This window comes from Akebia trifoliata, chromosome 1 (assembly GCF_017979445.1).
Source record: "Akebia trifoliata isolate Shusen 1 chromosome 1, ASM1797944v1, whole genome shotgun sequence".
Lineage (NCBI taxonomy): Eukaryota > Viridiplantae > Streptophyta > Magnoliopsida > Ranunculales > Lardizabalaceae > Akebia > Akebia trifoliata.
The window spans coordinates 4,818,811-4,842,191 of NC_141375.1; the positions used below are offsets into that span (position 1 = coordinate 4,818,811).

General features: G+C 34.4%; 2 protein-coding genes across 3 annotated transcripts; both read right to left on the reverse strand.

The window, feature by feature from the left end:
* On the reverse strand, positions 1 to 5,113 carry LOC147410493 (ran-binding protein 1 homolog b-like). Its single transcript, XM_086436018.1, has 4 exons — positions 4,807 to 5,113; positions 4,539 to 4,690; positions 4,323 to 4,448; positions 1 to 570 (listed from the first exon to the last, which is right to left on the reverse strand). Exons 1-4 carry the CDS (start codon positions 4,953 to 4,955, stop codon positions 341 to 343), a joined length of 657 nt encoding a protein of 218 aa, XP_086292144.1. The 5' UTR covers positions 4,956 to 5,113; the 3' UTR covers positions 1 to 340.
* A 5,996-nt stretch (positions 5,114 to 11,109) lies between these two features.
* On the reverse strand, positions 11,110 to 23,091 carry MKK2 (MAP kinase kinase 2). Of its 2 annotated transcripts, XM_086436030.1 has the most exons (9): positions 22,876 to 23,087; positions 22,683 to 22,767; positions 20,003 to 20,137; positions 16,412 to 16,636; positions 16,119 to 16,301; positions 15,732 to 15,955; positions 14,088 to 14,133; positions 13,350 to 13,450; positions 11,110 to 11,591 (listed from the first exon to the last, which is right to left on the reverse strand). In XM_086436030.1, coding segments are annotated over exons 1-9 (1,149 nt in total). In that variant the 5' UTR covers positions 23,025 to 23,087; the 3' UTR covers positions 11,110 to 11,590. The 2 variants fall into 2 exon arrangements, with proteins under 2 accessions (XP_086292156.1, XP_086292164.1); XM_086436038.1 differs by lacking the exons at positions 11,110 to 11,591; positions 13,350 to 13,450; positions 14,088 to 14,133 and having other exon boundaries at positions 15,728 to 15,955; positions 22,876 to 23,091.
* Between the last annotated feature and the right edge of the window lie 290 nt (positions 23,092 to 23,381).

Below are 23,381 nucleotides of genomic sequence, written 5' to 3' on the forward strand. Positions count from 1 at the left end.
TTAACAAAAACAAGGCAATGCACACACCACTGATAAATAAAATAAAATTTGGTAAAACTTACAAAATGACCCTCTAACAAAAATCCATCAATAAAATTTAGAATCCCTAGTATTGTTCCCCAAACTTTAGGTGAAAAACCCAGACCATCTTTGGCTAGAGTAGAGACTCTGATGCAAACCAAATTCAAACCAGAACATTACCCATTAACCCTAAGACTTGACTTGACCCGACTCAACCAACACAATACCTGCTTCTCCCACAAATCCCAACCTTCATCATGCTCAACTTAATGGGAAACCATCAAAGGATGAAAAGGGAAGCAAAAAAAAAAAAAACATCTTACTTATCTCCATCTGATTTTGGCTGCTGCGGCTCATTTTCATCCTTTTTCTCATCTTTCTTCTCCTCAGAAACAGGAACTTCTTCCTTGGTTTTTTTGTCGTCTTTGGTTTCCCCAACAGTTAATTTCTCTAGAAGATGAGCAGCAGATGTGGACTCTTCACTCTCTTCAGTTTTCTTCCCTTGAGATTCAGCAATCTCTTCAATCTTCTCCTTGAATGTCTTGCAATCTGAGACACAAAACTAGTCAATAAGCAATAGAATAACAATTGTCAAAAGCAAAAGCAAAGGTCATCAAGGAGGCTTACTTCATACAGGAGAGAAAAACACCCCACCACACTCAGAAACAGACCAAATGCCATAACTTTTACATACAACTCTTTTTTATAGATTCTATTGCACACCAAAATTTTCTAACACCATCCCAATTCATATGTAAATCACCAAAGAATTAGCACACATCTTGGGGTGGCGTTAGCAAAAGTTAAGTGTGGTAATAGACACTCTTCTTTTTTTCACTTTAATGTGATGACATACATCACCACATAGTTGCAACAAGGCTTTTGATTCTGATGATGTCTAACTTAACACTATTGTTACTATTGCTAACTTGAACTTGAATGCCATCCAATTCTTTTAATAGCCATATAGTTTTAAGTAAAGAGAGCTTCTATTGCCACGTCAACTTTTACTAAGAACACCCCAAGATGTGTGCCAATTCTTTGCTAATATCATATGAATCTGGGGTGCTCTTAGTAAACATTGGTATGGCAATATAATCTCTCTTATGTAAATCAGTACATAACCTACCAAACATCTAACTGTTGTCATGTTTTATAATGAAACTGTTCGTCACCAAATAACATAGTCTGGAATGCATTAAGACATAAATCCATCCTGGTGCGATTACATTGTAAACAATTTAGCGGGACAACCAACTTTGTGGAGCCTGAATCCGTTTTGCTTGAACAGAAAATGACATATCTTGAGATTATGATATCCCATGTCATTGTATTGTCAGCCAACAATTTATATCCATGTAAGTTAAATGCAAATGCAGACACTTGAAATATCACTATAAAAAAGAATAATAGGAATACATTAGTTGCATACAAACAGAGAATAAACAACCACCAATCAGGTCAGATAATTCTTGGAAACAGAGGCTGGAACAATCATTCATTATCATGGACTTGAATAACTATAAGTTTGTGTGCTTTTTTATTTACTACCCTTAAAAGAGATCAGTAGAGGAATCAAATGATGTTGATTCCAAAGTTTTTCACCTAACAATAAATATATGTATTATTTTTTATAATTTGTGTCAGTCCCCTTATGCTATTGTATTATTGATGGTAGTATTAGAAGTTATCTCATTCTTGACTGGGAAATTGACATATACATGCAAACTATTTGGATACAAATTAAAATGTTAGTCATAATCATTGCCTTGCCAAAAATACTGAGGATGGAAACATGGATACAATTTCAACATTTAACCTTAAGCCACATTAAGAAGTTAAGACAACTTAAAGGAATACAATGTGCACATAGTTATCAACAAATTAGAGGACTGTGCACCCAAAGGGACCTCTTATCAATGCAGTCAAAATATAATTGAATCGGAAATAGTAAGGATTAAGATCCCAACCAAATCAGGGTTCAAATTGTCGATTCCTAAGATTCATAAATAATTTTCTTTGAGTTAAAAAATACAAAAGAATGTCTAGAAGTAACACAAACAACTAATTACTCCATAATTCATGGTATAATAAGTGAATAACATGGTTTTGTAACACTTGCAAATAATTAAAAAACAATCTACCAGGAAATCCATGTATTCACTACAAAGACAATATACAGACCTATCAAAAAAATGTACAGAATATGAACAAAATGAATCTTTTATCATAGAAAAGGACGTTGTCTACATCATACATAAGATTCATATACTGTGAGGCTAAGATTTAATTCAAATACCAGGTTTCTCATGGTAAACTGTAGGCCTTCTTAAACCCATTTTAATAGTTGGGCTTTGTTTTAGTGATGTGGTACTTTTTTTTTTTTTGCATTCATTTAGTTTCGTATGGATGTTTTATTATTTGCACTTATCTCCATGACATCATATAGAGCTAGTGGTCAAGTGGAATTGAACTAGCTTCACAAGTATTATACATGCCCCTTATCTCAACTTGGGATTGTTGATACCTATGGAACTTTTATGATTTGTCCTGTACCAAACATATACAAACACAGATACGCCCCAATAGACAACTTTACATGCAAGGTAGTGTCAGCTTTTATTTCAGTAAACGTCACCCGTAAAATGATAAATTAATCAGATTCCTCAAGTGGGCTTGCTATATTATGGTTAGTGCATGAAGTGCTTTATTTTTATTTTTTTTGATCGGTCATGAAGTGCTTTATTGAACTATTCATAGTGCTCTTCAATCTTCAAAGCAATTTTACAGGCTTTCTCAAGTCAACACTCCAGAGGCTAGCTTTTGCTGGCCTCTGTAATGACTAGGTTGTTAGGCGGGGGAGTTGCTTTCGTCTAGCTTAGTTTCTTTTTTTCCTTTTGACTTCTTCTCCTGTAGATGGCCATCTCGGTCGCTCTTTTGTTTTTTCAATAAATTTTTATACTCATCATGAAAAAAAAAAAAAAAAAGACACTCTAGAGGCTAGCACTATTTCCTATCAACTTCAGCCTAGCAGACCATTTCATCAATTTCCAATGTTTCTTTTCTTGTAGATAACTCAAGAAAATTGTCAACATATTCAAAAGTGCTTCATCACCCCAACAGATCTAAAACATTTTCTTAAAGAAAATTTTCTCATAATTCTCGAAGGAAAAAAATGGTACTTCATCCTTACTTTGATCTCTTCCCGCATATTTATAAGAGGTCTCCCAATTCTGTACAAGCATTCTTTAGTATTATGTGCCACCAAATTCATCTTGCACACTTAAGTTTCATCTTTCCCAATCTATCATACATTCTCCAAGAATTTGATATCAAACAGAAACCCATCCAAGCTCATCAACAAATAAAAGCTTTTATCCAAGCATTTAACTCCCATCATCATATCTCTCACTCCGAAAAGATTGATCATGTTGACCTTTTATGCCCACCACACATACCATTTAGAATTACTAAGAACGGCTACATTAAATGTAAAGTTTCTAAAAAATTCACATGTGGTTATTAACAAGATTTCTAGGTTGTTTATGAAACCAAGTAACTAATTGACACTCCAGAGTCAACTGACTAAAGTTTTTTTTTCCCTTGAGTGTAATTACACCACCCTATTAATCATCTTTTAGCCCATTACACTTTCGTGACTGAGTTCCTGACTTTTCATGCCATATTTCTATTAAAAACACTTTCATTTTTCTCTATTTATTGCACAAATCCAAATAGCACCTCATCCATGGTTTTAAATCTCATCAGAGACCGAGATGACTAACCTGAGTCATCTCGGTATCGTTTAGCACCAAGACAGATTTACATGGCATCTCAGACTTCACAACATCTCATGAGATGAGCGACATGACTCGGACGACATTTCAAAAAATTTAGCAGTCAGTAAAAATTGACTCCTGAGACAACTCAGTCTCATAGACGAGATGAGACGCCAAACCGAGTTTTGAAACCATGATCTCATCCCTCCAAACCGTGGTCATAGAAGGGTTTTTTCTGAGGAGCCCCTCTTTCCTGATCCCATTCAAAAGAATAATATACTATTTCATATGCCCAATCAAGTGCAACATAACAAAATTGGGGGGGAAACAAGTAACAAAAATCAGAAAGATATGCTACAAATGACATTACAATAAGCTAATCTAAGAACCATAAAACTCTGAATCACAAAAACAAGTCATCATATACAAAATTTTAAAATGAAAAACAAATAGAAGAATCGATAAAGAACACTACTAACAGTAAGAAATAAGTAAAAAAAAAAATCCACAACATATACTCACTCTCGATTGACGCAAAACGAATGCAAAATAACTCCTCCTTCAACTCTCCATCAGAGAAATCAGTAGCATGCCAGACACAAGATTTCTCATTCCCTACATGTTCTTGAATAGAAATCGACGGAAGAACTGCAAACAAACACATAAAATTAACAACAAAACAACCTAAACTAGAAGAAAAAAAAAGTCCAAAAAAAACAAAATTGATAGAAATCAAACCTAGATGATTAGCACAGATCTTGAGCGTCTTCGATTGACGCATAACCAATCGAACCTTCCCAGTTTCTTTGTGCTTAAGAAGCTTCACAGTTCCTACACCTCTCTCCTTCCATTGATTTCCTTCCTTATCAAATCGATAAAGCTTCGCTTTTCTACAAACGCATACACACAACAACAACAACAACAACAAATCAATCAAACAACAAATCCAGAATGAGAAACAATTATGAAACCCTAGAAAACAAAGGTTTTGGATTAAAAAACATACAGATCGAGAAGAATTTCTTCTTCTTCCTCTCCAGTGGTGACAGCGACCTCTTCGAGCTTGACTATGGGGGCGATCTGTGCTCCTGTGTCTTCGTCTTCGCCACCCGCGGTTTCTTCCTCCTCTCTGCGCTCAGGATCGGTACTCGCCATGGCTGACTGTGTGAGTGTGTATGTATGTCTGCGCGTGAGAGAGAGAGAGAGATCGGTTGTTTCGGCGCGTAAGAAGTTGTAGCAGAGAAAGAGAGAGCGAGGAGGATGGGTTTTTCTTTTAGTGCTGCGAAGAGTGATGGTAGGGTTTTTCTATTGGCAAATGTTAACTTTGCTGTTTGATAGAAATACAGGTCAGATGTATTATTATGTCCTTATATTCACCCCATGTCACCCATCATTCAATGGGTCGGACAAAGTGGGTTATTTGGTTGAATATTAGGGTTTCCTATTTTAGTTTAGAGTCAATGATAATCTGCCAACCCCCCTTCTGCTACACCCATCCCATACCTATAAACCATTTGCCTCTACATATACAAGAAAAGATTTATGATTATCCGTAACTTGAGATAAATGCGTTATAGTTCTGCGATGAGTGTCAGAAGGGTCATCACAGAACCGTAGATCATTTACCTCTAGATACACAAGAAAAAGATTTATGATTATGCATCTCCTGAGGCAAATGATCTACACGATTATGTGATGAGGGTTTATGTCAGAAGGGGCATCAAAAATCATTAGTCTTTAGCTTATTTTATTTTATTTTATTTTTTATGGGTAAGATGGATTTTAATGCAAGACCTCAAAGTATGATTTTAAAACTTGTTTTGACGTCTCGTCTCGTCCATTGACGAGATTGAGTTGTCTAAGAGGAGTTTTTCGATATGTTTGAATCATCTCGTTCAACAATGAGATAAAATTGACCATTATTTTAAATCTCATATGATACGTTTAACTTGTCTATCTGTCTCGTTGGTGGATGATACCCAAACATATCGAACGAGTTGTCTCAAGACGAGATTTAAAACCATGCCTCAAAGTCACTTTGCAATGTGTCAAACCACCTCAACAATGAGTCTAAACTCTAAACCCAAATATCCCATTTATCATTTAACCTAATAATAATCTGATCCCAATTTCTCCAAATTAAGAGTGCAACTTGGTCCAATTTGAATCAAGAGCTGAACCAAATTTATAATTTTGGCCCAATTTAGACGTTTGGTTTGGTTTAGAATAAGTTGCAGTTTAGTTTTGGGTTAAGAAAATAAATAACCAATCAATTTGGTTTAATTTCCGTTCAAAGCATGTCCAGATCGAATCAAGAACTGAACTCTTATGTACTAGATAAATATATATTAATTTAGAAAGCTTTTATTACCACACCAACTTTTGCTAACACCACACCAAATGTAAGCTTATTTCTATGATGATTTACTTATGTATTGGTGTGGTGTTAGCAAAAGTTGGTGAGACAATATAAATAAATAAATTATTGACTTTTTATGGATAGGTTAATAATTTATTAGATGAACTTTTATGTTGATTATATATTGACTTGGCGGAGTGGCAACTCAAGCCTTGATAAGCTCCTCAGGAGGGGTAGGTCAAGAGTTCGAAACCCCATGAAGTAATGAATTCCTTGTAGCCACCCTCCAGGATCTAGTTGAACAACCAGTTGCACGTAGGACTTTCCGAGGGGACAGTGCGTGTGACCGTGAGATTAGTCTCACCCGAAGGGTGGGGATAATGTATTGATTTTCTTTTTTCAATTAAAAATATATTATCAAAGTTTATAGAATATTGGCAATCTATTGAACTGAATCAAACCGACTTTAGTTCGGTTCAAATCGATTTGGTTCTACTGGCATTTTAGTTCAATTCTTATTTAGTGGAATCAATCAATGTTGATTCCATTCTAATTTGGCCCAAAACCGAAGCAAACCAAACCAAGTTGCACCCCTACCCAAAACCAATGTTTTAAGACCCGATTATACCCATAACTTGGTCAAATCGAACAACTGTTGTTAGACCAACTATTATTTATTTAAAAAAAACTAACATATATATATATATATATATATCAAATTGATTTCATTGAGAATTTTGGTTGGACCAGATCGAATCATTGATTTGGTCTAATTTTCAAAATACTTATTCTGAATATTTATATTTATATTAGGGATATGGGGTAAATAAATCTTCAAGATACCTAATTGTTTTATCTTGATCAATGGATTTCATATTTTAAAGGTTTGGATTTCCATAGGTCCTGTAAGAGATGCATCATATTATGATGCATGAGATATATTGTATCATTGTCAATGAATCTCTTGATAAAGGAAGGTTGAGGTGGTGATTGATAATAAAATATTTAGTAATATCTATTAAGATATTCTAAATTAGAGATTATAGATAATTAGTATTTTTCTAGGTTAGTTTCTAATATCTTGGTTGATGTACTCTCTATAAATAGCTTAATAGAGTTCATGTAATATTCATCCAAGAATTCCAAATAAAATTCAGATTTCACATGGTATCTAAGAATCTCTTTTTTTTTTTCCTTTACTATTGTTCTAGTTTTCTTCAATAAAAATCACATCTCCTTCTACATCTCTACGAATTTCCTATAATAAAACACTCATCTCTTACGATCTCATTTCTTTTCTTATCTAAAATCCCTTTAACGAGAGTTCTTTTATTTAAACCGCGTAATCCTTCTTTTCTATGCTCTTGGGAGAGATCACCGGCTCCGATATAGTAAAAAACAAAGAAGAATAGGATGCAACAATAATGAACTTTACAGACATGCAATGACCATAAAGAATTTTGGGCAATCTAATAGTAGCGATGGAGCTAGTAAGAAGCTTATGAGAGCAATTGCCCCCATAGAAGACAATCCTGTAGTTTCAACTGAATTTGCCCCTACTCCCTCATTTCTCACCTTATTTGCCTCCACCACATCACTTCTCTCTAATTCCCCTCCCCAACCAGCCCTCTTACAGTTTTTGAAGATGACATTGTCTCTTGATTGGGCCATCTCTCATGAAATAATTAGAAAAGACCTAAATAGCTTTTTCTTCAACTTCCAACCAAAAATCTTTGAATTTCTCTCCAAAACTATTCATATTCAAACTTTTCAACTGTACCATTAATTATAGCTTGCCCCCACTAAAATAAAATCCTGACGCCGCCCTTGTCTAATAATATATCAATTGATGAGATTGAGAGTATTCATTCAAAAAAATCAATTGCATACTCTTTCTTTAAAAGATCTTGCAATTGTGGGAGAATGTAAGAGATTCATCATATTATGATGCATGACATATATTGTATTATTGTCAATGTATCTCATAATAAAAAGAAGGTTGAGGTGGTGATTGAGAATAAAATATTTAATAATATCTATTAAGATATTCTAAATTAGGGATTATAGATAGTTAGTATATCTATATCAGGTTAGTTTCTAATATCTTGGTTGATGTAATCTCATAAGTACCTTAATAGGGTTCATGTAATATTCATCTAAGAATTCCTAATAAAATTCAGATTTCACAGGTTCGACTAGCAAAGCAAGACAACTAACCTCTTAGAGCGCCATATCTCGTCCAAATCCCCCCAGTACATGCAATACTCTACAAATCACACATACCAGCTAAGTAGGGATAAATCTCTGTGGGTGGCCAATGAGAAGACTTAACTTAAATACCTCACCTTTTTTGGAGGGATGTTGGCCACTGCACCCAACACTTGTTGGTTTGGATTTCGTTTTCATTTTTCACGAATCACTTAATCTAAAACTTTTTTTTTTCAATAAGTGAATTGTTGGAGTTTATGTGTTTTTTTTGAGACATATTTAAATCTAAACTATTGATTTTGTATTTTAACAATATAGAATCCGTGTTTTTAACATATCATTCTTTATGAGTGACGGACTCCCAACTTCCTTTTTTTTTACGAGAGATGCTATTGGCACTCCAACTTTTACTTATTAAAGCCCAATTTCTTAAATTATTTATCACGGGTCTTGTTAATGTGTGTCCTACACGTTAAAGTGCATTAATTACACACCCAAAAATTGAATTTTATACCAAAAATATCCTCAAAAGAAATATTTTTTTTAAAAATCAAAATACCCCCAAGAGCTTATTCCCTAGGTGTATTTATTGCACTTTATCTTGTGACCCTAACAAGACCCATTTATTACAGTCCAATTTCTTAGATTATTTATCACACCCCAATTAAATATCAAAACACATGCTTCAAACTTCTCAAAGGTTTAGCTTAAATTATAATCTCAACGTTATAAAACATTATAACGCTTGTTCAAACAATTTCAGTAGTTGTTTACAATTGTGATTAGACTCATATAAAATCTTAAACCCAAAAAATAAAAAATTCTAATCTAAAATATATAAAAAGAAAAAGAGAGATCTTTTATTGGCACCTCAACCTTCACTAATTTTCTTTATTTTTAATTGGGATGTAATAAGTAAAAGTTGACTTGCCAATAGCAGCAGCATCCACTTACTGGGGGTGGGTGCGGACATGTGCGACAAGGACAAAAGTCTCTTGAAAAATTCATGTGCAGAGTCTTTAATTAATTAATTATTTGGTTTTCATACTATCGGGGTCATATGTTTTTCCATGAGACACAATCCAGACCCTTCACTAATATGATCGGCGCATACAATTTTTCAATAAAATAGAATGATCTTCATATATCTATCCACCAATCAGTTCCACAACGAATTAGTTAATAATTTTCAATATCGAATATTGTTACGTGCCTAATTATAAGGATGAGAGTAGAGTAATTTTGAATATATATGATGTATAAAATATATTCCTAATAAGTGGTAAAATAGTTAAAATAGGTTGGGTGCATGGGATCATAATCTGTATTATGGGAGAAGTTGAGTTGTGAGTTATGGAATGGTGAATAATTAAGGTAGTGTTTCTCTTATATTTAAATTCATTATGAGATTAATGAAGATATGTAAATAATTATTATTGTTATTAAAAGTCATTTGAGATTTGAAGATTCACCATCTCGAATCGGTGGCTTAAGAGGTTCGATCTCCCTCGAACGAGATCAATCTCAATCTTTTTTTATTTATTTATTCTTGTGATCTGATCTAAGTAGGTACGTAACATATATTAAGAAAAATAAAAACACTTAATTCCAGTTATTGGTATTTGATACAAGAGTTCTGTTTACTTCTTGAAAATACATATGTGAATAATGATTTTCTAACATAGGCCCCCTCATGTGGCATGTGCTACAATCATAGATTCTTTTTCTCAGGATACACAATTGCTCATATTTATGGAGATCTACAATTGTGTATCCCAAGGGAAAAGAATCTAATGGTTCTAACCCATGCCATGTCAAGAGGTGTGTGTCAGGGCGAATTCAGATAATCACGACTCAAAATATAATATTAAAATTAAATTTTTTTTTTTTCAAAAACAGATTTTAATGTTAAAATATCATCTTCATGTCAACGCCGACACATCGCGCACACCAAGTAAGTGAGGGAGTGCCCTGAAAGATGGCTCAAGGAAATATGGTTTAACAGAACTCTTAGATTGGTTAAATGAATCTTGTTTCTCCACTTGACATGGTTATCAACAAAAACATTTTACCTTGTGCAATACGTGGTATAATTCCCAATATAGCAATAAAAGCAAGATGTGTAGGCAGATCGACTCAACAAATTCCCATTGAAATAAGATCTACAGAAGGAAAAGTACTTGCCGTTCGTTGATCATGAAACTAAAGCTTCAACCTCGAGATTCTATCTTCTTCAACCTTCAAATCTTAGAACACAACATAGGGCTTTTAGAGAGGGTAAAGATGATTGGTTTTTTGGGAAAGATACCCAACCCATCATTTTCTGAAATCCCCCAAATTTTCCTGAATTTTTTTCCAAAACTTACCCGGATTTATCCTAAATAAACCTAACTGATTCCCCGCTGAATAATTGCCAAATCTGAACTTGTTCACTATGGAGACAATAAAAAAATATAGGCTTCTATATTCCTTCAATGGAGTTGTAATCAAAATTTTGCACTTACCATAGTTTTAAATCTCGTTCGAGATCGAGACGACTTGTCTAATGCATCTCGGTATCGTCCACCAATGAGATGGATAGACAAGTCAAATGTATCGGACAAGATTTAAACCATGGTTCATTTTTTTCAATGTTGAATGAGACGACTCAAAACGTATCAGAAAACTCATCCAAGACGAGACGTCAAAACGAGTTTTAAAACCATGTTCAATACTAACAGAAAGAATGTAAATAAATGAATATATTGAAATTGAACAATCAAGGTTTTTTATTCTTTTTTATCCATAAAAGGCTGGCCATAAAGAACCAGATAGGTTGTGAGATGATGCAGCACTAACACTTAACTGAATACCCAAAAAAGGGCATCTTATGTCACACTTCTAATACAAACTTGTAGGTCTAATATTGAAATCATTTCAAAGGTTTTTCCTTGAGATAGTCCGCATCAACAAACAATTAAAAATAACTCAAAAAGACTTTTATAAACGTGGTTCAGAGGGCTTGTGGGATAGTCATTTGAGTACCATTTCATATCTTTGGGTTTTTAGGATGACGTGCATATCTAGTTCGTAAACAAAAACACTATATAATGGTTGGACAAATGATCTGTGTACTCTGTTCATGCATTGGATCTCTTGTGATCTTGACCTCTGAAACATTATATAATGGTTGTTTTCTGTCCCTTTTTATGCTCCCACATGTTCTTCCTTCACACTAGTGAGATCTGGAAAAAAAAATAAAAAAATAGAATCATGTCCATCACAGGTTCAGACAGCCATAGTCGGCTAAAAATACCTCATATGTAAGACTAGTCAGCCCATCCATCATCATCAAAGCCTTATTCCTTAGAACTCATAATTCTTGTTCTTCCAACGTTGATAAATTGTTTCTATTAAATGTTAGTGTCTGTCTTACTTGTTTTTTTTTTTTTTCTTTCTTGATTTAGTGGTCGGTAATTAGTAGGTGAAGGCGGGTTTTGAACCCAGACTGTGGATGGAAAAAACATTAGATGATCCTATCGATTAAATCACAAACACCTGATTTTGGAAAGTCGATAAAAAGTAGACTGTCTCAAGATGTGTGTACGTGTTGGACATAGTCGTTGAAGAGTGGATACACATGAAGATGAAATTATTGCATGAAAAAAAAAAACATTGATGCATCTATAGTTGAGAAAATAAAAAACTAAATGAAGACGGTAAAACATTATCAAAATCTGAGTTTTTAAGTACTCACAGAACCAATTCCAGGCATCTAGAGCCATTCCCTAGTTAGAAAATCCAAATCCCCCTGAAGAGGAACGGCTCCCTTTAGCTGAGAAATATCCCACAAAGATTCCCAAAAAACTGTCTTAGAGCCATTCCCCAGTTAGAAAATCCAAGTCCCCCTGAAGAGGAACGGCTCCCTTTAGCTGAGAAATATCCCACAAAGATTCCCAAAAAACTGTCTTAGAGCCGTCCTTAAATTAGGATACATTTCGATCATTTCTAGAGCTCTTGAACCTCTTAGTAGCTCTCCAGATCAATAGAACCCAAAACCCAAGGTCTAGGTGCAGCCAGAACTATGCTGGACTGTAGGATGGTATCCTGGCCAGTCTGACACTCCACCCCTCCAAGTTTTCAAACCCAAATCTCTTTCCATTTGAATCAGAACCAAATCGAGTCTTAAACCCTCCAAAACTCCAAGAAACCACAGATTTTCACCACCAATTTTAGATAAAGTTCAAACAAACACCAATAGCACAAATTCAACCTGTAAAACATCTATAGTCCAGATTTGCCCAGAGACATCCTCAATCTTCAAATCCATCCAAAACACCTGAAGTGTTCCAGATTAAACCCCTACCACAACTTATAATCTTAATTGATAGTCTGGACCTTATCAAAATCTAAGAAACCAAAGTCCATGAATGGTTCAAATCTGAACCCAATTCCTTCGAAAAATTCCAATCAGTGACACTCAGATCTGTCTAAAAACTTGGGAATCAGTCCCAAAAGACTATAAATACCACCCCCAGGCTTAGGATCAACCAGAAAGTTTCCAACATAGGCCCAACATTTTACCTTAACAACCCTTTTGAGCGCACAAGAGACCTTTTAAAGACTTGAGGAACACTCTCTCAACCTAGTCTAAAACCCTAGATAAGATCTCCCTAATCGCAATCGCCCATTACCCCATTAGCACCCCCCCACCCCCCAACACACATACAAAAAAATATATATATTCATCAACTTTCAAGCTCACCCAAGCATTTTCAATTTTCTGGGAGGCTCCAGGTAGGTTATACCTTCTACATTATAAGTTTATAAGCAATGTTTTAGATTTAGTGTGCTCTTGATGTGTCTTTAGAGTTAAAGAATCGGGATGAGGTGCCACATGAAAACTAGTCTATACCACGTTTCCACTAGATCACTACCCATTTCAGAAAAGTTACACATATGCTTGTGTATGGAAGTGATTAACATTTCAGAATCAGACATACCAGATAGACGTAGAGAAGGTAGCTAGTGGAGACCCTGCATTTGTGAAGTACGACGCAAGATCGACATCTGAGTTTTCATACTTGCTAATGAATGGATGTTCCTGGTTTTCACATAAAAATAAATAAATAACTATTATCAGTTTATAGCAGGTTCACAGGACACAGGTATCATACATTCATAATTCATAATGGACATGCTCCACTATCAGCACAAGGAAGAAGGAAAAACAGCACAGAGGACAACTCTCAAAATAGAAATATATTATTTTTGGTGTGTGTGGCCAAATCCAGGTGAGGAAAAGAGGTGTTCGATGATGATGGCAGTAAAACAGAAAGTTTTGATGGGTGTAAGTAGCTCAATTAGATATTGGGCTGTCTTCTTACCGTGGTTTATGCTTCATTAACTCGGCAAATGAGGTGAAGTTTGTAAATACAATTTGGACGGCAATGAAAGATACAGATTGTCTAGTAACCGAACTTTCAATAAGTTTAGGACTGAATGGTTAGTCATATGAAGAGGGAAGTCAATAGGGCAGCCAATTATTTTGTTTTTTGGGAATTGGTTGGCAACTTTTGAGTGGTTTGTCCTTGGGAGTTTCATAGTGTTCTTTCTCCAATCGAGAGCATGCTAGAGTTAGTAAATCCTTTTTTTTTTAAATATAGTTTCTGGTAGAGGTCTGGCCAAACCAAAGTTCACCCAAAGAAAAAATAAAATAAAATACAGGGTTGCATCAGTACCAGGAGTTCATGGGCTGCCTGTCTATCTTTTGGTTCTTTCTGCACACTAAAAGAGAAACAAAATAGCAATTCCTTGTTACTGATGAGAAATCTCCTAAGTGCAAAGAGCATTGCGAAATTCAATTAAACAAAATATTGACTAATTTGATGTAACAAAATGTGGTACAAGTGGAGTAAACAAGGACGACAAAGTTAGATAAAACCTAAAACAATCAAACCATTATGGAAGTTCCATATTTGAGGAAGGTGAATCTTGCAACCAGTTGCAAATGCAACATCAAATAAAAATTACTAGTTCGAGTCTAAGCTAATCATTTCAACCAAAATAAAATGAGTTCTGTTTTCAGTGCTAAGAATATAGCACACGGTCATGGAGATCTCACAATGACATAAATAGCCTGTGAAGGAATGCTGTTAGAGAAACATATGGAAGTGCCCTTTAAGTTGGGAAAGGAGGAAGTCGAGGTTGTCGTATGGGTGCAGGGTTTATAAGGACATCATCAGGGTGTCAGTCAAGTTTTGAGAGAGTAGTCTTCAGGACTGGCAAGGTAATAATAGGGTTTATTTCTAGAAAGATTGCTGGTGTCTCTGCCCTAAAAGCATAACTCCCTGTCTTGTTTTCTCTAAGAGAAGAAAAATATGTTTATTCAAAACTACATGGTTCAATCAGGTGAGGAGATTTCTAAGGATTTTGGTTTTAGAATAGATGTCAAAACTGGGAGGTCAACCCTATCTTAGTCTTCTTAATCGGTTATCTGAAATCCCAATTCACCTTCTGAAGATGATATCTGGGTGTGGACTAAAATCCGTAATGACATTCTCTTCGTTAGATATTTCTATTAGTCTCTAGCTGTTTTAATCATATCAAAGTCACCAGCTCCCATTATTTGGGGTTCTAAAATTCCCTCCAAGGTAGCATTTTTTATTTGGTCAGCTGCTTTTGATAGAATTATTACCATGAATAAACTTATTTCTCATAGGATCAATATTTGAAAGTTGCCTCTGCATAGCTAGCAGTGAGTCTATTAATCATCTTATTATTCATTCAATTTTTCTCATGCTATTTGGAAGCATTTTATTTAGTATACAAATATTTTTTTGGGTGTTTCCATCCTCAGTGTTCTCTCTTTTCCAAAGTTGGAGTTCTTTTCTATTCTAAAAAGATAATTATGTGGAGCTAGATTCCATTCGCAGTTTTTTGGGGGCTGGAAAAAGAGAAAGATCTAGTGTTTGAAGGAAAGGAGCATCAGAGCAGGAGGGTATCATCAAAACTCTTATTATCTTCTGGTACAAGGCCTTCCCCGACAATAGAAGTCTTTTATTTCAGTTTTTTTTTTTTTTAAAGATGGGAGCTTGTTTGTGGTACAGAGTCGTTGTGTGCTTTATTTTCTCTTTTTTGCTTGTCTTACTTCATTTTTTTGATTGGGTGGGGTAGGCATCTTCCCTGAGGTAGGTCCCCTCGACCTCCTTTTCTATATAGTCCTACTCCCAATTAATGAAAATATTAAAAAAATGGTAAAATGTGTGCAAGGTAGATGAAGTTTCCAATTTAAAAAAACATGGGAAAAAACAAAAACAAAGGTACATAATTCAATTCCATGGTTCTAAGTCAGTTCCCAAGTATGCAGAGTAATATATTTTTACCAAGTAGAAATAAATGAGCAGAACTCAGGGGAAAATTGGTCAGATGGCGCATAGGGCGAAGGCTGATCAACAATTGCTTCCATGAGCTCATAACAATTATTCCATCCTTCCTCTTGTTCAGGTGGAGAGTATGGAAAGTGGCCTGTTGCACACTCTAGCAAAACTAGTCCCAAGCTCCAAATATCACTTTTGTAGCCATATGTTCCTCCACTGATTCTCTCTGGCTGTTGAACATAAAATTCCACATAAATGACCTTAACTAAATGCTTCTAATGTGGCTAAAGTTTACCATATGGAGATTATCCACCCTGAAACCGCAAAAAAAGTTAGTAGGAGAAATCTTTTAACGAAAAGAAGAGATTACTATTCTTCAACAGAGTTACTCACAGACATATAGTTGTAAGTGCCAACAAAGGTATTTCGCTCGGCCGAAGTTGTTGCTAGTATAGCACTCACACCAAAATCGGTAATCTTTACTTCTCCTCTGTGATTGATTAATAAATTTGAAGGCTTCATATCCCTGTGGATTATGTGTTTTTCATGATGTAAATACCACAAACCCTTAAGCACCTGCATATATGAAGAAACAATTCAAATAGATGACGTCAGTTTAAATTCTAATTAGCTGTAGAAGTTTTGAGTCCAAGAATAAAAAGAATACAATTTTCCATAAGACTTGCCTTCTTACAGATGGCAGCAAGATATGGCTCAGGAATTTTTTTGACTTTTTTCAGAAAATCTGCTAGAGAGCCACCATCCATGTACTCCAAGATTATTGATATGACACCATTATCATAGAAAGATTGGTACCATACAGCAATATATGGGCATTGTGCAGACTGATTTATCTTTAGCTCTTGTGCGATCAGTCTAACAAGATCATCTTGAAAGTTCACTTGAATGGCCTGCATTAGGAAAGCATCTCAGAAGACACATGAGCGAACATTCTTCCCACCCATAGGTAAAAGACACAAACATACAGAGATTATTTAATGCATCTTATTAGATTGATTCACAGATAATATGTAAAAAAGTAAGGTGAACTTTCAATTTCAGAAGCATGAATATTTCATACAAGGAAAGTTAATGTAGATTCAGGAATTGGTTTATAACTGCAAAGCATAGACTCAAGACTAGAAGCAGAAGCGAAGTCCTTACAGGAAGAATTTTGAGTCAAACAGAACATCAATGCGGTCTATAATGGCATTTTTGTACATCTGGTAAATGTGTTTTAGGTTGATGAGACCATTCATTCAATGATCCACTCACAAGATCTCGTCACTGAATAGACTCAATTATAGGACCTTAATGAACAAATACATAGATACTGCACTGAATCACTGGTAGAACCAGAATTTGACAAAGAGATCTTCTAGGTGGGATTGAATTATGGTCCCATCCCTCGTGTAAGTGTACAATCTTGCAGCTATGACATTTATAAACTATTGTTATATCATGCGATACTAAGATTACAGATTCTCAACTAACACAATTGTTCTCCATTTTAGAATAGTCCGGTATACTAGACCAAGTTTCAATCAACTCACCGAGTTTTTGAACGGTTACTTAAAACAAGTTTTATTTTATGCATGCTCAACCTTGCAGATTAAATCTCTTCCCTCGTTCTTTCCAACTCTCATTTAACTAAACATGTCTCCCCCACTACTTTGGTCCACGTCCAGGGGTCAGGATGTACTGTAGTTGTAGTACCCCTTAAAAATATAATAATAAAGATAAGAAAAATAATAATATATAAATATTACTGATAAATAATAAAAAATAGGGCCAAAGCTCATGGCCCATGAGTTCAATTATTGTTCGAGCCACACAATTTTGGTTGAAGGTGGAAGCCTTGTGAGGGCATTTAAATCCTTAATTTTAAAGTATTTTAAATAAAATTAGAAACTTAATCTGAAGCCAAAACCGTAGGAAAGTTTGAAAAGTCTTCAAACTCTTTAAATGTTAGTCTTTATTAATATCGACTCTTGGATCATTCAAGTATTTGTTTTGAGATATTTATTAACCTTAAATTTGTATTTATTCCTATAAAAGAAGAAAAAAATACAAATTTAAAAATATTGGGTTGGCTACATTATCTTGCTTACTTGGCAAAATCTTGTTGGACAACAAATTAAGGATAGGTTTAAGCATCTTAAATTGTGTTATGTGGCTTGGTTAAGTCAAATTAGGAGAGGAGTTTCAAGAGTTTCTTTAATGTTAGGTTTGTGTGTTTCGTGGAAGCCAAATAGAAGATTTAACTTTATTAAATTTTACTAATTTTAATTTTTGTATATATTATTTATTTTATTTTATTCTTTTTACAAGAACCCATTAGAGAATCGTTGGAAGAGGTAAAACCCGACCAAGGTAACAAATCCAAATTTGTGGGAAGAGGATTTTGTAGAAGAATGATCTTAGGTTATCGGCTTTAGTGACGATTTAGGAGTATTTGCTTTTAGATGCAAGGGAGACACGAGGGTTCTATTTAGAATTTACATTAAAGGTAGATCTAGATTGTTTTTTTAAGCATATATTTTACTTTTCATGATATTGCATGCTAGAATAATCATCTAAAAATGAATACATGAATCGTTCTGAATATCCCTTCATGCTTGAAAATATTTTCTTTGGTATAAATATTTGTGATCATAGATAAATATATGCCATGATGAGTTAGATTCATATATTTATTTGTACTCAGGTGTTACATCCATTGAGCAGGAAGTATGTATCAAGAAAATATTCTTTTTTTTTAAATTAAAAAAAAAAAAAAATAGGGGAAAACATGACTATTTAAATTATGTGAAATAAGTGGGTTCAAAGGACTTTGGGTTGAACATCCCAAAAGTCCTACAGGAAGATCCCTTGCTTGGGATAAAGGACGGTGGACGATTCCGGTGATATTAATTGTCATAAGTACAGTGGTCATTCCGGTGATATTAACGGTTTGGGTGTATTGAGTCATGCCATTCATTTCATTTCATACATTCATTGTAGCATTTACTTTGTGATATAGGTTTGCTTGTTTTGGCGTTTCAACAATTTAAATCTATTTTTAATGTTTATAATGTATAGAAAGTTTGTTCATAGTCTCACCCTTACTAACATTACAAGAATAAATGGATGACATTTTGAGCTAGTTTCGGATTTAATGGTGAACTCAAATAAATCATGTCTCTATGTTAATTTTTCTTTTGAACTTTAGTTATACTCTTTAATTGATATTTAAAGGGGAGATGGTATCCATGTTACCATCATACTTTTCTGCTAGATGACATAATTGTTTTTCTTAATAAACCATTGCAATAAAATCGTCATTTATGTGACCGCGTGTTTTGTTATATATATATATATAATATCTTGCGACACAAAAGTTAAAGTTTACATTATTCTGCTCTCGGGTTTTGAAATGGATATTTGGGTCGGATTATAGATTGGATCAATAGGTTTAAAATATGGGGCGTGACAGTAGTATTTTAATCCTTGTACATGGACATCCTGGCCAGCTTGAAATGGTTCGGATAGGATCAATACTCAGTACCTCTGAATTTGAACAGTATTGCTTGGTGGAAAGCTGGACCAACTCTTTTTTGGTGATAAAGAGATGAACACCCACCCTAGTATTCTTTTGCAATTCTACTGGGGTAAGCTTTTTAAGGTGTTTAGAGGGGTGTTTTTCGGAGACTTTGTAAGATAGGATATGGTTTGTAATTTGGAGGAGTAATTTTTGTAGGGCTGGTTTCGTTTGTTGTATTGTTTTTTCTTTTTATCGGGTTGAATATCTCATCCTCCCTCTTTTGCACATTCTCTCTTCTTCTTTAATAAATTCTGTTTACCTATAAAAATAAATAAATAAATAACTGATGGAAAAGATGTCCAATCAAAAATTTCAGCAACCCTTTTTTCATGTCATGGGTTAGAATAATCCCTAGATGACCACATACCTTTTCTAAAACACCAGTAGTGAATTTTTTTTATTTCCAAACTCAAGTAGAAAATCTTAACTTGAAGCAGTCCCTGATCTATGCCATCTTTTCTAGGATTTAGGATTAGGACACTAAGTTCCACAGTTCTCACCCACACTAAGATGCTCAATGTCCAAAACTTATGACTAACTTGTTTGGAAAAGATACATGACCATGGTGCAAGCTACAGTTAGTGACAATGAGAATAAAGACCGACTCTATTTGCAGTAGGTTACAAGCAATTGAGGAATGTGAGATTGAAACCAGTAGAAAAGCTAATAAAGTTGGTTTAGTGTTGTACAGTACCTTCAGAGCAAAAAACTGACCAGTCCATTTGTGGCGCACCAACTGCACAATCCCGCTACTACCCTGTCCAATTACTTTAATTATGTCTATGTCACCTAGGTTCAACTGGTTGTCCGTTGGCTTTATAGGGGGTGGCTGAGCACAAATTAGCACACACAAGAAGGAACTTAGAAAAATTTTGTAGTCGTAAATGACCTAGTACTTTAGCAAGAATAATACTGCACAATGGAATTACAACAATGCATACACCAAAAGTAACATTTTTTATACAACATGGTGTCCCCATTCCTCTGGAAGTGGGATTAATCCCTATGGAGACGCTCAATCACCACAAAAGGGAGTATCACGTGAAGTTATGAGTGGGGAGACTCGATCTCACCACCCTGAGGAACACACCCAGATCTTTGAACCACTGCTCTACCACTCAGGTGGTACCAAAAGTAACATTATCCGTTAAAGATAACAGACAATGAGAATATGCATTAAGGGACTTTGTGAGGGAGTAGTGAATCAATCATGAGACCTCAACATGCTAGCATGGATGGAAGTTGTGAATTCCAGAGTACAGGTACGTTGAGCATCCCTAACGTATATGTATGATCAAAGTTTATCTCATCTCAAATAGAAACATAAATAACAAAACATCAAGCTATCAGACTTCATTTGTTTGCCATTACTTAAGGGACAGAAATCAGTTATCAAATTTTCTCTAGATCATAGCTTTAATTATACTTTAATAGTTAATTTCCTATAACTGTATTCAAAGTTAAACTGCAAAATAACAGATAACTGATACAAAAATTAGTAGAAACAATGCCAAAAGAGGAAATATTAATTGAAATGGAACCAATTGCTGAAGTAATGGAGGCCTATCAAGAGTTAACAATTCAACTAAGTATTCATAAAACATGTTTGCTCCTGATTTATAAAAGCAATAGAAAGTATGACTAAAAATATTAGTACTCCTATACGATGTCTACCAATTTCATCAAGCTAAAACACTTGGTTTGATCACTAAGATCTTGTTCAACAAACAAAAATCTCTCCCTGGAAAGACACTTCCTTAATATGCCAACAAATTGTTCTTCAGATGTGACATATATTACCTCATTATCTTCAACACCAACTTTTTCCCAAGAAATTCCTATAAGTTTAATTATGACATGAGAACTTGGATCAAGAATAAGTGAATAACAGTTTAATACCAAAATAAGCAGTATGTTTTCATATCAACCTCCAAAAAACCTGCAGATCAGTCTCAAAAACGGGAGAGTAGCCATCCATGGATCTATACTTTTGCCTTAATTGGGGTATATTCCAATCCCATGAGTTCTCTTTCTTGGGGAAGTCATGGTGTTTGGAATGAAACATAGTAGCCCAAGACAAACATGTAGGATCAAACTTGTGACGAAGAATTAGTTTAAAGGGAAAATTCCCAAGAAGGTGGATAAAAAATGAAAAATTCCAAAAACAGTACAATATTCATTTTAATTTCGAAAAAGGTAAATTATCATTTTTGGAATTAAAATATTTTCGTTAAAGTGGGAAAAAAAATCCCTACTCTATAAAACAGTAAGTACTTTCCCGGTTTTAATTTCAGTAAACCAATTTAAAAAAATGTTCTATTTTATAAGACAGTGAATTTTTTCCCCACTTTAACGAAAATATTTTAATTCCAAAAATGGTAAATTACCGATTTCAGAATAAAAATGAACAGTGTGTGCCGTTTTGATAATTTTTCAATTTTCATAGCATGTTTTGGTAAATCATCCTAGTTTAAAAGCATTACGATATTATTTTTGATGACTTCAAGGTGATATTCTTGGCTCATGCATGCCATGAACAGAGGGTAAAGTAAGTCAAACCTCTAATGATGAGTCAACACAAGTATTAAGGAAAAATGAAATCTCAATATACTTTTAATCTAGAGGTCAGTATATCAAGCATATTCGCCTACTATATAACGACTTGATATATTAATTTTTTTCAAAAAGATTCAAGACAAACTTCTACACAAAGAACCTCTATCCAACCCATAAATGACCTTCAATTCCAAGAAAATATTGTAGTTGGCTCTGATAGATGAGCGTGGACTATAAAATATGGTGGAGATGTCTTGTTTAGTTAAAGTTCCAAGACAATACAGGGGCATGAATTCCCTTAATTTAAGTAATTTAAAACTTGTCTTTATGCTATTGGTATTATAAAATAGTATTATTTCACTAAACTCCATATTTCAGCTTAATAAGTATCAAACATGTAAATATTAAACATCGTATCCATATCTTTCCATGACGAGATGTTGTAAAATGTGTTTGGATCGTCTCATTCCACCACATCACCAAGATGCCCAGCCAGATCGAGATTTTAAGCCTTGTAGACAAGTTAGAACTAATTTACTTCCAATCTCAAGCTTGATCGAATAAAAAACTATAAATTAAACTATATGTAACCCAAAATTGAGGAATTGAGACTGTTTCACGTTTTCTCCATCATCATAAATTAGATCTAAGAATGTTTATCAAATTCATACAAAATAAAACCGATTTTGTAGCAAAAAAAAATTAACATTTTTAAAAATTCTTCACATGGAGTAGCAGAATAACGAGAAGAAATGCAAAAGTGACCACAAAATCATGAAAAACTCCGCGATTTGTTTCTATTTGAATTTAGATCTTACCGCTTCGTCTTCTTTTTGAGGAACAATTCGAACGCCGTCCTTGTTGACAAGCAGATCTCCATCCTTAAAGGTACCACTCTGAGTCCTGTTAAGAATTCTCAATCATAACTAAGCATCAACGAAGATCATCGAAATAAAACCCTAGAAATCCAGAAAAACTAAATCAGAAGAGATAGAAACACGAGAGATTTACAGAAATTTAGCGAAGGAAACCGAGTCTGGAGAAGGGAGAGAAAGCTTGAGCTTAGGATTCGAGCCCCCTTTCTTCTTCATGGCCTCTCTCTCTCTCTCTAGCTCTGTCTCTCTTGTCTGAGCTTTTACTCCAGAGTCGTTGCAAGTCATGCGAAGTACTGAAATTATTTGTATTTTTATCTCTCAAAAACCCAAAAAAATAAAAAGAAAAAATTTGTTTGTGAGTACAAGACTTAAAGCGAGTGTCGTTGGTGAGAAGATGAAAGTCAGAGCTGTCTTTTATTTACCCGCGACTTTTCTTTCTTCGGATATATATTTTGAATTTTTTTCCCCAAAAATATAAATAAATTAATATATATAGAAAAAGAGATTTAGAAATACCCCCTCTATCTTTTGGTGAATATTTTATATACCCTTTCTGTTTACAAACTAGTGACATACCCCTTGACTTTGTTCTATTCGTAAAGACTAGAAAAAAAAAAATGATCTAAAGGCCCTCATCTTCAA

Coding starts and splice junctions, on each gene's coding strand:
- LOC147410493 (XM_086436018.1), bottom strand. CDS start 4,955: ATGGCGAGTACCGATCCTGAGCGCAGAGAGGAGGAAGAAACCGCGGGT. Junction 4,449..4,538: donor GATCTGTGCTAATCATCTAG/GTTTGATTTCTA, acceptor GTTTGTTTGCAG/TTCTTCCGTCGATTTCTATT. Junction 571..4,322: donor TCGTTTTGCGTCAATCGAGA/GTGAGTATATGT, acceptor TTTGTGTCTCAG/ATTGCAAGACATTCAAGGAG.
- MKK2 (XM_086436030.1), bottom strand. CDS start 23,024: ATGACTTGCAACGACTCTGGAGTAAAAGCTCAGACAAGAGAGACAGAG. Junction 16,637..20,002: donor GTCAGTTTTTTGCTCTGAAG/GTACTGTACAAC, acceptor TTCCTAATGCAG/GCCATTCAAGTGAACTTTCA. Junction 15,956..16,118: donor GCACTTACAACTATATGTCT/GTGAGTAACTCT, acceptor TATGTTCAACAG/CCAGAGAGAATCAGTGGAGG.